Source organism: Capricornis sumatraensis, chromosome 5 (assembly GCF_032405125.1).
Source record: "Capricornis sumatraensis isolate serow.1 chromosome 5, serow.2, whole genome shotgun sequence".
Taxonomy (NCBI): domain Eukaryota; kingdom Metazoa; phylum Chordata; class Mammalia; order Artiodactyla; family Bovidae; genus Capricornis; species Capricornis sumatraensis.
The window spans coordinates 70101727-70114817 of NC_091073.1; the positions used below are offsets into that span (position 1 = coordinate 70101727).

Sequence of the window (13091 nt, forward strand, 5' to 3'; positions counted from 1 at the left end):
TGCAGGGGGCACTTGTCAGGCAGGCCCCTGCCCAAGGCCCCCAAAGCCAGGTCAGCAGCCTCAGCCCATAGGAGGCCTTCCACTCAGGGTCAGGTGATTACTGAGGCTGATGGGGATGGGGTGGGGTGGATCTGGGGACCTGCTTGAGGTGAGCAGGGACCCTGAGGAGAGAGGGAGGGATGGGATGACTTTCTCAAAATAAAGGAGTATTTACATGTCTGGGGTCAGGGCCCAGGGGCCCATGGTGGGTGGGCCCAGCGCCAAAACAGGGAGGCTAGACAGCCGCCTGTGCCCCACATCCTTCTCCCACCTCCGGGGGCTAGGCGCCCAGCCCAGGGCCCGCCCGAAGGGAGAGAAGAGGCACAACATGCGTGGGCCGGCGCCCGACCGAAGCCCCAGGCTGTGTACAGAGGAGAGGAGGGGGCACGGTGGGCTCAGGTGGCCAGGTTGTCGGCCGGGAGGCCAGACATGCGGATCTGGGAGCTGCTCTTGCTCAGGATGGAGAGCTGGGTGCCCCCGTTCACGCCGCTGCTGGCCAGGGACGGGTGCCGGTGCTTGAGATCCATGGCGAAGTGGCGGTTCACCTTCCAGCTCCTCCACTTCCGCTTGGTCTCCGCCTGCACCTGCGGGCAGCAACCCGGGTGGTCACTGCCGGATGGACACCCTCTCACACCTCGCCTGCCCATCCGGGCACCCTGGCCCTCCCAGGAGGGCACGCCCATCAACAGTGGCTGCGGATGAGGATCTCCTGGAGAGCTTTAACAACCCAGATGCCCACACCATTCCCCTGAACCATGACACTCAGATCTCTGGGGTAGGGCTCCCACATGTTTTAAGGCTTTCTAGGGGATTCCAACATGCTGTTAGGGTTGAGGATCACTAAATAAAGCACCCTTCTGGGTGAACTCCCAACACATTGCTCCCAGTATGGTACATGCAGGGCATGCCCAGTTTCAGAGTCCACATGCCAGCCTCCTCCACCCAGCACCTTTGTGTGGCACCCACAGCCTCCAGTTCCAGCTCCCACTTCCACCATTGGCCCTGATAAGCTGCTTGGACTTCTTGTTTCTTGCAGTCACTACCTGCAGGGCTCTGTCCGCCTCTCTTTATCCTTATCTAACCCCTCTGTTGGAGAAGGCGATGGCAGCCCACTCCAATACTCTTGCCTGGAAAATCCCATGGACGGAGGAGCCTGGTGGGCTGCAGTCCCTGGGGTCTCAAAGAGTCGGACACGACTGAATGACTTCACTTTCACTTTTCACTTTCATGCATTGGAGAAGGAAATGGCAACCCACTCCAGTGTTCTTGCCTGGAGAATCCCAGGGACAGGGGAGCCTGGTGGGCTGCCGCCTATGGGGTCGCACAGAGTCGGACACGACTGAAGCGACTTAGCAGTAGCAACCCTTCTTCAGGTTGTCTGAGAAAGTCTTATTTCTCAGATACAAAATCAGGGGGGCCTGCCACAGTCATGCAGCCAAGACCCAAGCACTTGGTGCAATGACTTCTTCCCACTCTTCAAAGCCACCCACCCACTCAGCGCCTCTCCCATCTCAGCATCTCTGTTCTGGGTTCTGCTCAAAACATCATCCTAACAGGCTAAAGCAGGAGGCCTGGCAAGGGAGCATTACTAGAAGATTCCAGGCCTCTCCCCAGGATCAATCAAGTCCACTCTACAGGGGACAGGTAAGAGCAGGCAGGCTGGCGTGCTGGGGCAGTGTCGAGCATTGGACAGCTCCCTTCTCAGCACCCCTGCCCAAGAGCAGCCTCATGAACTGTAGGTACCATTTCCTGTGGATGGTACTGTAGGTACCATTTCCTAAGGTTTGTCTTATGGTGAGCCCTCCCAGGCGGGTTTGCACTCAGAAATTGATGCCTTTATGGAAGGATCTCTGCTCCTGAGGCTGGGCCTCAGCAAAGCAGGAGAGAACCTGGCACCAGGAAAGGTGGCGGGGTTGGGGGGAGGCTGTCATCCTCCTCCTGTAGGCACTGGGAGTCTGCAGAGCCCTGGTCTGGAGGATCAACCCTGTGTGGCCAGCCGGTCACACCCCTGTCTGCTCCCCAGAAAGCTGCACCTCCACCGCTAAGAAACCCAGGATCTTACTTACCTCTCCATTCAGAAAACAGTAGAGAACAGCCACCACAAAGCCCTAAGGAGAGAGAACAAACAGAACCTGAGAATGCTAGCAAGGAACCTCCCACGTGGGGTGTGTGGGAGGCAGCAGGAGCGGGGAGTGACACCAGGAAGCAGAAAGATAAGCTGACTGAGATGCAAGCACCTGCCCAGGAGCCTGCAGTAAAGCAGTCAAAGTTCTGCTCCACTGAGACGGCCACATCCCTGAAGCCAAGTGGCTGGTGGCGGCATTCCCTCCCACCCACAGCCCTAGCTTTGGATCCCACATTCCCTTGGTCAAATCCTTCCCATTCCCAAGGGCCAGCTCTGTCCCACTTTCTAGAAGAGGCCTTCCCCACATACCCCAAAGTCTTCTTCAGGCTCCCAAGCCAGCCTGCAGGCCCCCTGAGGGCAGCACTCCTTCAGGACAGAATAGCCTGTCTTTATCCACCACCACCTCCCAACTCCGTTGGCCAGACAGCTTCGTACATGGACTGCACAGAACACCACGTGGTTCCTGCTACCTAGTAGGTGTTTGGCTCTTCTACATATATTCTTGACTTATATTCTGTGCATTTAGAATTCCTGTGCTGAGAGATAGGAACCCAGGCTCTGACTCCCAGTCTGGGGCTTCGCCAATAAACCCCTCAACCTTGCCAGGGTAAGAACCTGATCAGGTAAAACAACTGAGTTAAAATGGGGGGAGGGAGAGAATCAAGTCAGATACACAGAATGACTTTTCAACCTTCGAGGTCAAATACTCCTCTACCGAGCTGGGCTTGGGAGAGGCACTGTATCCCAGGGACATTCAAGGGAGCCAACCTTGCCTTCACTGACCCACTCATGCACCCATCTGATGCGTCACTATGCATCCTTGCACTGACTCACTCTGCTTCACTCATTCATTTACAACCCTGTCTGCTGATTCCTTCAAGAACGGACTTACTAGTCCTCCAGTTTTCTCATTCCCTGGATCACTTATTTATGTAACTGTTCATCCCCTGTTCAGCTCATTCAGCTCCCTGGGATCAGATCCTGTGCTGAGGATCTCGACCTGGGTAACTCAGAGCTCCAGCACTCAGAGGGGGAAGTCAGATGTGGACAGAGAGGTCTCTTGCAGACACTCCACCCATCCCCAGGGCTAATGCTGAGGGTGAGGGAGCTGCTGTCTGCTGTCTCTGATGGCCCAAGGGAGGCCTGGCTCAGGACTCCCAGATGCACCAGCAACATGAAAGCACCCGCATGTCTTCTCTTGGAAGCCTAGAGGGCAGATAGTATGAAGGGCCCTCCCAGGTGTCTTCTAATCTAGTACTGTTATTCCAGAAGGGGAAACTCAGAGCTGAGTTTAAGTTAACGACTTAGGACCACCAACAAGTTAGAGGTCAGGGACCTGGCTCCCCACAAGCTCTTCCCTCCACACACACACACACACACACACACCACGCCTACCTGGAAGGAGCCCAGACCCAGCTCAAACACGAGTCTCTCCCTCTTGCTGACGTTCTCCGGGGAGAAAGCAAAGACCGTGTAGTGGATTCCAAAGAGTGGGATGAGCAGCAGGGTGGACCTGGCGAGCCGTCTGTCAGGAGAGAGCAAGCCGTCTGCTCCAGGGGCCGCCAGGGCCTGAGGCCGGAGCCGTGCAGGGCAGAGAACCGCAGTCTCAGCCCCTCCTCTCCCAGGAGGAGCCCGTGCCCATGGACGCCCTCAGGATTCTCTCCCAGGGTGTGGGTCCTAGGGGAGATGGTCAACAGAGCCCCAGCTTCCAGAACTCCCTGGGAGGTTCTGGGGAGACTTCCCTCAGTCTGCGGGGTGCCCATCCCCCTAGGCCACACTGGTGTCCCGTGGAACCACTGAACGTGCACAGGTGAGTATGTGATTGACAGAAACCTCTCTGGGGAGATATGAAGCCCTCTGGAAAAGTGAAGTCAGGGCAAAATCCTGCGGTGGTATTCGGACGGACAACGTGATGCATCCTCAAGCAAAACAAACGTTTTTCAGCTCTGAAAGGAAGCTCTCTGCGCCTGGAAAGAGCAGCGATAGGGGACCACAGAGACAGCCAGCTTCTCTGAGTCTGGGGCTGGCCAGGGACGCTCATGGAGAGTGGTGGGGAGGTGCTGACCACTGTGAGGGGGATGGGCCCAGAGGGTAGAGCACAGAAGGAGACTCATGGGGGGAAGGCTAGGGAGGATTTACTGACCCTGAACGTAAACAGCCACCATCCAGCAGGAGGAACCTGCCACCTGGGAAACTGAGTCAGAGGTTGTGAAGACGGCTGTCTGCAGGGGTGGGAGTGGAAGAGGGAAGAGAGAAATGGCCCTAGGGACCTCACCACCCCCTGCGCCCAGCTCTCCTGGGGTTCCTTGACTGAAGCTGGCTCCTAAGCCCAGTGGGGCGGGACCCTGAGAGGGTGGGGCGCAGAAGCCACGGGGAAACATCAAGAGGAGGCATGGCGACGTGGGCCCCTGTGGGTCCTGCTCAGGGCAGGGGGCCACCCAGAGGGCCTCCAAGAGTGGGACCCCATCTCCGCCCACCCCAGCAGACTGGTTCTCTTTGGACCTCCTGGAAGAACCGGCCCCACCCTGCAGGTGCAGTCTGCCCCCTGGAGCCCTCTGAGCTTCAGCCTCACCCTCTCTGGCAGACCTCAGTCCATGAGGTGGGCAGCAGAAGATGGGGGCAGCCCTTTGGTCTGGGGCAGTTACACTAGCTGCCCGTCTCTCTTCCCAACCCCAGCCTTTCTGGGAGAGACTATTCCACTGAATGTGAGGGCTCCAGATTTTCAGGAGAAGCAGAGTCCATAGTCTGAGTGACACCTACTCAGAGGGAAAGGATGGGGAAGGGGAAGGAAGAGAAGCAGAGGGGAGGTACGCTAAGAAAGGGGAAGGAATAGCCTGGGGAGGCCTCCAGGTGGGTCACGGCTCAGTCTTGGGGAAAAAACCCTCAACTGCCCAGCACCCACCAATCTTCCACATGCTCACAGGTGGCCGCTTCTGCAAGACCTGGGGGTGCCTGGACCAGAGTGGGGGTCAACAGGATCCCACTCAGAGCCTGGCTGTGGTCTTGGAGTGCCCTAGCCTCTCACCTCTCCTCTCCTCTGCCTGTCCTCTCTCAGAAGTGGCTCCTTGATGGCAGGTGTGGTGCCTCACTTATCTGTCATCTACCCTGGCCAGCATCTGCCAGGCATGGGGCCCATGCTCAGAAAGTGTGCGTCCGTGAAGGTACAGCCACACGGGCCTGGGATGATACACCCCAGAGCCCTTGACACTGGGCGTGACCTGAGGTCCCGCTCATCTCCAGGCACCCAGAGCCTCACCCCAGAGGACAGCAGCGAGTGTTGGCTGAAGAATGAAAAGCAAAGCTGTCTGGAAACACAGGCGCATGGACATCTTGAGGGCCCCTCTGTGACCCTGACTAAAGAGGTTACTTTAAAGAGCAGCTTAATTGAAGAAGTTGAGGAGAGAAGGCAGCCCTGCCTGCTGCAGTCCCTTTCGCCTCTCCCCAAATGGGTCTGTTTCCAGGGATCTGTCTGTGCAGCTTGACAAGTGAAAGTGTTAGTCGCTCAGTCCTCTCTGACTCTTGTGACCCATGGACTGTAGCCCGCCAGGCTCCTCTGTCCATGGGATTCTCCAGGCAAGAACACTGGAGTGGGTTGCCATCCTGTTCTCCAGGGGAACTTGCCGATGCAGGAACTGAACCCGGGTCTCCTGCCCTGCAGGCAAATCCTTTGCCACCTGAGCCACCAGGAGAGCCCTAGAAATCAAAAGGCCAACCCTCTCCAGCATTTGTGGTGGCAGAGGACGGGACGGGTTCAGTATGTGAGAAACACAAGCCTTCGAGCACTTTCCAGCCCCTAGCATACCAGAGTGCAACCCAAGGGCCCTGCCCTCCCTCCCCGCAGCCCTGCGATAGCCCAGAAAGAAAGAGGGACTCCGGCCAGGGACCCAGGCATCCCAGTGACTCCTTCTGACAGACACAGCAGTGGAAGTGGACAAGGAAGGCACTGGGTCTCAGAGTTCGAGGACCGCTGTCCCTCAGAGCGGGGACCAGGGGCCTTGGAAGGGGCACATAAGGTTTGAACCTTAGAACCCCTCCTTGGGGAGTCACAGAATCACCCTATGATCTGATTAAGCCAGAGAGACAGTGACACAAGCCTTTAGACTCTGTCCTCCTGCCCCAAGGAGGCATCGATGGGCAGAAGGGGCCTAAAGAAACACAAAGGAGAGCTTCCTACAACCAGAGATGCCCAAATGACAGTGGGATCCCCCACTTAGAGGGCTTTTCAAATAGGGGCTGGAGCTCCAGCTAGAGATGCCTCAGGGTCTAGTGCTTAGGACTCCCTGGGTTCAATTCCTCGCCCTGCCAACCTCTGGCCTTGAGTGAGTCATTTCACCTCTCTGTGCTTCAGTTTCCCCACCTGTAAATAGAGGATAATACAAGTACCCATCTCAAAGGCTTGTGTCGGAGTACGTCACTCTGCAGGTAACGTGTGAGTGAGGCCCCTGGGTGAGGGCCCCGCCCCCTGCAGGGGGACCGTCTAAGTGAATTCAAGCTCAAGGCTCTTAGAAATCATCTGACAGCTGCAAAGGCTGAAACCTAGAGAAGTGGGGGGTTGGGGGAAGACCACACGTCGAAGCAGCATCGGCAGAGGCTTCCAAGCTGCTTCCTCCTCAGAACCAGCTGCACCACGGCTGCTCCCACGACGTCCATAGCCCCATCCCCACCACCTCCCCTCATACCCCAGGCCACGGGGTTGCAGAGAACTCACAAGACGCACAGATGTCAACATGCAACAGCCGGGCAAGGGCTCAGGGCTGGAGGCACAGGCTCACTCCCCGCTCTCCTCCAGCCTGGGCAGGCGGGAGCTCCAGGTGGAGGCGGCAGCAGCATGCGTCCCCCTCCCATCCAGCACACCCAGCCACAGCCACGCCACGCACACTTACAGAGTAATGGTGGACAGTTCTGACATCTTGCAAGAGTGCTGCTGAGCCCGCTGTGGCTTGCAGTAGCATTTCTGCACGCAGCTGCTGGGTGTGACAAGATCAGCATTTCTGTCAGCTGGGGGCATTGGGCCACGAGAAACTGAGGTGGGAACTTAGAGTGACACGGCTCACAGGGAGGGTAGAGCGGCTCGGGGTGTAGAGATGAGCGGGGGCATCACATGGAGGAAGCTGAGGGCCGAGATGCGGTCAGCTCTGGACACAGAAACACACACACCCCTACATATACACGTGTGCACACAGACACGCAGGCATACGTGAGCAGTATGGGAAACCAAAAGGTGGCGGTGGGGTTCACGGGAGAACGTGTGTGTTTAGAAGTGGGGCCTGGCTGGGTCTCAACACGGGACCAGGAGCTGTCTCCGGAGTTAGCTCCAGGCTTGGGGCATGGCCTTGCCAGAGATCCCAAGGCAAGAGGGGCAGCTGGAAACCCCTAGAATCAGGCCAGCTGTGGGCTTGCTTGTGAAAGCCAACTGGAACATCCACTGGGCATCCCCTGACCCTCTCCCTCCTCTGCCCTCGCCTTCCTCTGACCGAACCTTGAGCACCTCGGCATGGGCCTAAGCGGAGAAGAGGTAGGATGGGTGGAGTGGATGCCGATGATAGACATTACACACCCACCAGGCAAGCTGAAATGAGATGAAAAATCCACTTTCTGAGTGGACTGAGTCACACCGCAGCAGCTCAACAGCGACGGGTGGTGGTGGTTCCCAGACTGGAGGCCCTGCAACACTGCTGAGGCTCCACTGCACAGCGCTGCCTAGACTTCTCCAAAGAAGTTCAACAGGCAGGGACTGAGGGCTGAGGGGACACCCTTCGGGCTCTGCTCCACTGACTGCAGAAATAAGCCACCTTAAGGAGCCATCCACACGTGGGTCCAGGATGCCTGTCCAGCTCTACCTGCCCCTGGGGGAGACACAGAGCTCTGTCTCCTCAGAGAGGCTCAACTTCCATCTCTTCTAGCCCCTCTCAGTCCTGCTTACCCTTGGGCTGGCACTTCGCATTTTTTTCCCCATCCCTGACAAACATCTAAGAGATGGAGTAAGAGCTGTGCCGCCTTGTCAGACTGCAAAGGAGAGGCCCATTCCACACACCTTGTTAGGCACCGTGAACCAGAGCTGCTGGTGAACTGACAGACCTGCGGGGGTCTGATGCAAATGAGAATGGATACGCCCAAGGAGCCCAGACCTTCGGCATTCATGGATTCGGAATGTGCAATCCCAGCTCTGTAAGAGTAAGTCTGAAGGTCCCTGACATGTAGTGACATATCATTTAGCTGAGGTAAACATCTAAATCACACACGTCATAGATGGGGCAAGCTGAGGTCCACCCAGCATCCTTGCCTCAGTCAGGTGTGTGGCTCTCCTTTAATTAACAACATCTTTCACTTCATGCCAGTGGGTGCTAACTAGATTCTTCTACGGATGAGGGATGGTATGAGGCTCTGCTACCCAGACGAAGCATCAGTACCACCTGAGAACTTCTTAGAAATGCAGAAATTCAGAGTTTCACACCTACTGCCTCAGAATCTGCATTTCAACGACATCCCTAGGTGATCCGCCTGCAAATCAAAGTTTCAGAACACTGTTGGGAGGGAGTCATGTATCTGAGAAGTTTCTTCATGTGCCTCAATGAATATCAAAGGTCTGTTTCGTGTACAAAGAGACAGATGGACACATAAGTATGTTTTTCTCAATAATTAAGAGTTTAATTGGATATTCAGAAATGGAAGCCATTCTAGTCTTCAAATTTATTCTCTACCTTGCCCAGATTGAAAGATTGACTACTCTCTCCTAAGGCAAGTGGCCTCACCCCTCAACCGTGGTCTGGGTGAGCCACAAAAATCAGAGTCAGGGAGCCTGAGAGCCCAAACCTCACAGGTCACTTCATACACACCAGGCTTAAACTCTTACCCCGAACTCTAAAGCTTTAGCTGTTCTCCTCCAAGACCTCTTCTCCTCCAGTTTCCAAGTTGTCCCTATTCTTTCTGGGCCCTGGATACAGTAAACATAGGCCCTTCTGATTTCTTTAAATACTACTAAAGGCCATTTAGCAACAAGTAAGCTGGGAAATCACACCCCAGTAAAGATGTGTGTCTCTACGGGGGAGGCAGGGAGGGTGGATCAAAAGTGACACCTGATGCCTGGGAGGGCTCCCGGGAGAAGGGATAAAGTTAAAGGACCTTCTTCCCAAACACCCTCCTTCCCCCAAACCTCCAGTGACTGTTCAAAGGATCCAATGAAAAGAAACCAAAAGGGAAGAGGGTGGCAGAAAAGCCAGAGACAGGCGCGAGAAAAATGTTCAAATCGCTGAAAAGTCACTACAATTAGTGAGGAAAAAAAAGAAACGAAATTCAGTCAAGAGGAAGAGATTAACCCACGTGGGCTGATCAGCTCCATTCTGATTTGGATCCAAGGGGATAAGCAACTCAGACAAGGATACCGGGTGGAAGCCGCGTGGAGAGCAGCATCGTCGGCCTAAATCAGAGGCGGCAGACCCCTACAGCGGGTGCAGGAGTGACACCCACATCTGGAAGTCAGGGAGCCCTGGCTCCCAGGCCGGGTTCTGCCACAGCTTTGCTGGGTGTCTGCAGGAAGGTCAAACACTGCCATCTATAACTCAGGGACGCAGCACATGGGTTCTTCAGACCTTGCTTTGGTCTCAAGCTAAATAAAGCCCATGCGTGTTATAGTGCCTTTTGTATGTAAGGCTGCCTGGACTGTAGCCCCCAGATATTAGACAGAGACCCCTGCAGGGGAACCTTTTGTAGGCAGGATCCTTGTCTATCTCACCCTGATCCTACTGATCAGCATAACGCTAGACACATAGCAGACCCACAGAATGTCGTGACCTGAATTGAACATTCCCCATAGGGTCCCTCCTGCTGCTAAGATGCTGTGCCCCGTCAAAGCCTGGCCCAGTCCCCAGAGAAGCACTCCCCACCACACTGGCACTCCAATCAGAAGCCCAGCTAACAGATCTTGGAGTTTCCCTGCCCTCCCTCGCTATCCACCACCACTGAGGACCTGCCAGCCCCCTGTGCCTCGTGCCTAACCTGTGGCTCGGGGACCTGAGTCCAAGGTTTTGTTTGGCCACTGACTTGTTGATCTTAGGTGTTGCCACTTTCCTTCTCTGGAGCTCAGTTTCTCCACCTGCAAAATGTGGGCAACCATTCCCTATTGACAATCCGTAACAGGAGTTGTTAGGATAGGGTACTCCTAGACAGAAGATGGGGAGAGCGTGTTTTGGAAGGAGAAGACAGAGCCCCATGTGAACTGGAAGCCTCAGGCTGTGGGCTGAGCTCCTGGACTAAGAGCTTCCTGGCTGTACTTCTGCCTAGACGGGGAAGAGTCTGTCTTCAGAGGCGAATGTTGTCTCTCCGACACTGGGTAGGTCACAGCCCTGCTGAGCTATGTACTACATCACAGTGTCTGTTCTCTCCTTTACCCCACGGGGCCATGGAGATCTGCTCTGTGGGGTCCCTGAGGGGAATAAAGACGAAGTTTCCCTCCCTGACCCAGACTCAAGAGGCTGCTCCAATGCCCATCTTGCAACAGGAAGACCGCTGGGAATAAAGCCAGCTCCCTGCAGAGACAGGCCTGAGATGCTCTCAGCGCAGAAACCTCACCCTCCTTTTTCTAAGCCAGTCAGCTTCTCACAGAGGTAAACTCTGGTCCCAAGAAAAGGAAGGTTAACCCTGACCCCAGAATGGGGCTGAGCCCTAACCCCTGGCTTCAAACAGCGTTGAGCCTAAGCACAGGCTTAACCAGGACTCAGGCCCACACTCCATGCCTGGCCACTGCCCAAGTTCTGAGCCCAGCCACTCCTTCTCCCAGCAGCCAGTGAGAGTGGAGGTGGCTCAGGGCTGCTGCCCTCTGCAGGAACCCCAGCCCTCAACAGGTCCTGTGATTGGGTCTGGAGCACCACCTTGGTCTACAGAGGAGGGCAAACCTCATCATCTGAGCCGCTGGAACAAACCTACAGGAAAAGGAGTGAGTGCTGGTCTGTGGGCACAGGCAGGAGGTCCTCTCGGTCTCTCCTGGGGACTCCCAGGCTTAAATTGGTTCTGGGAACAGAGGGAAAAACCAAAAAATTGTTGTGGGCAGATCTGAAAGGATCTCAGCCCAACACAGAACTCTGCTGACCAAGGGGATTCAGACACAGCTCTGAAATCTCTCTCTCCCATCACATCCTGCCCCTTTTTGAATTCCCCCATTGTTCCCTCCTCTCCCCACCCAGCAGTAGACACCTCCCAGCTCAAAGCACTCCAGGTAGGGCAGTTGTGCACAAGGCTGGAACCCACTGCGGCCTTTTCTTCCAGGAAGCCTTGTTTAATATTATCATCTTGCCTGTAAATTCCTTGAGGGGAGGAATGATGGTGCAAGCAAGCTCAGAGTCAAGGGCCTGCCTGCCTGCACTGTAACTACGGCTTCATTCTTTCCCACTGGATTCATCCCACTTCATTGATAACTAGTTCCCTCAGCTGTAAAATGGGGATTATATTTAATCCAGATTTGTTGGCATTAAATGAATGGCAAGTGTTTTTAAATGCTTGGCAGCATGGCTGCTTTGATTACCCCTTACATTCACCAATAGAGTCTCCTTGACCCTGGCAACACTCAAACATGTAGCTGCACTTAAAACTGATCCCCGCTGTCTTGTGTCAGCCCTCCCACCTGGCTTACAAACCACATCCTCCTGAGGTTTAATCTTTGGGGCTTGAGATGAGCTCAAGCTTAGATGTCTCTAAAAAAATTTAAAAGAATTTGCCGAGATTTCAAGGGGATTTTTGACACAATAAGAGCAAACCAACTATAGGCATACCCCTGAGATATTGTGAGTTCAGTTCAGACCACTGCAATGAAGAGAATATTGTAATAAAGTCACATCAATTTTGTGGCTTCCCAGTGCATATAAAGGTTATGTTTACATTATCCTATAGCCTGTTTAGTGTGCAATGGCAAAATGTCTAAGAAAATGTACATTCCTTAATCTAAAAACATCTTATTGCTAAAAAACACTGAACCTCCCGTGAATCACAGCAGTAAGAAAGATCACTGATCACCACAACAAATATAATTTTTAAAAAAGCTTGAAATATTGTGAGCATTACCAAAATATAACACAGAGACACCAAGTAAGAAAATGCTATTGGAAAGATGGGGCCGACAGACTTGCTCCACACAGACCCAGGTTGCCAAAGGCCTTTAATCTATAATAAAGGCAGTATCTGTGAAGCACAGTAAAGTGAGGCACAATAAAATGAGGTATGCTTGCAGCTGGTTCTTTCAGCATTTTTACTTAAATGTATAAACCCTGTGTTAATTATAGACAGTTCTGATCTATGCATTCAGAAAGTCTTATAGGACTCTACGGCTCCTAGTCTACAATACACCTTCAAATCCCTGGCCCCACACTTCCCTCCCTCTGCACTCTGGGTTTCTTGCAGCCTGGGGCAAGATGTCCAAGCTGGTAAAGAATGTTCTGGGATCAGCACAGTGTCCTTACTCAGGATGTGGCTGAGTCCCTGTGTGTCCCTGCACAGACAGAGAGGAGGCCAGGGGAGTCCCAGGAGGACAAGTCCCAGGGACCTCAGAAGAAGAAATAGATCCTACTAGGAATCAAAGTGGCAGGGAGGTGGGGGGGGGGGGGGGGGGGCGGGGCAAGGTTGCTTAGAGCTCAAAGGAGAGAAGACGCTGACTTAGCTACCTGCCAGCTTCAGAGGACATTTGAGATAACTAACTGCTAATGCAGGGGCAAAACCACCCTCAAGTGGGAGAAACAAGCCAGACACAAGGATGTGGTCTCTGACGCTGGACAAGAAGGTAGGGGGAGCAGCAGGGCCCTGTTTTGTGGCTCCAGGAGACAAAGGCAGGAATGATCTTTCCAGGTCAGTTATCTGCAGAGAGCTGGCCCCTGCAGTCCCTCAGTGCAGGGGACTTTATATGGATGAACAATTTTATGTGCTACGTCACACGCACATATAA

The 13091-nt window shown here is 54.3% G+C and overlaps 1 protein-coding gene across 2 annotated transcripts in view; it reads right to left on the minus strand.

Annotated features, from left to right (window-relative positions):
* Positions 1-434: 434 nt before the first annotated feature.
* ADCYAP1R1 (ADCYAP receptor type I) overlaps positions 435-13091 on the minus strand; it is a 44806-nt gene continuing 32149 nt past the window's right edge. Inside the window, exons 13-16 of one of the 2 annotated variants that reach the window (XM_068972922.1) lie at positions 7048-7131; positions 3560-3689; positions 2106-2147; positions 435-623 (exon numbers count right to left, since the gene is read on the minus strand). In XM_068972922.1, the coding sequence (XP_068829023.1) occupies positions 435-623; positions 2106-2147; positions 3560-3689; positions 7048-7131 (445 nt within the window). The remainder of the gene's footprint in view (positions 624-2105; positions 2148-3559; positions 3690-7047; positions 7132-13091) is intronic. The other variant, XM_068972923.1, reaches the window with a different exon arrangement.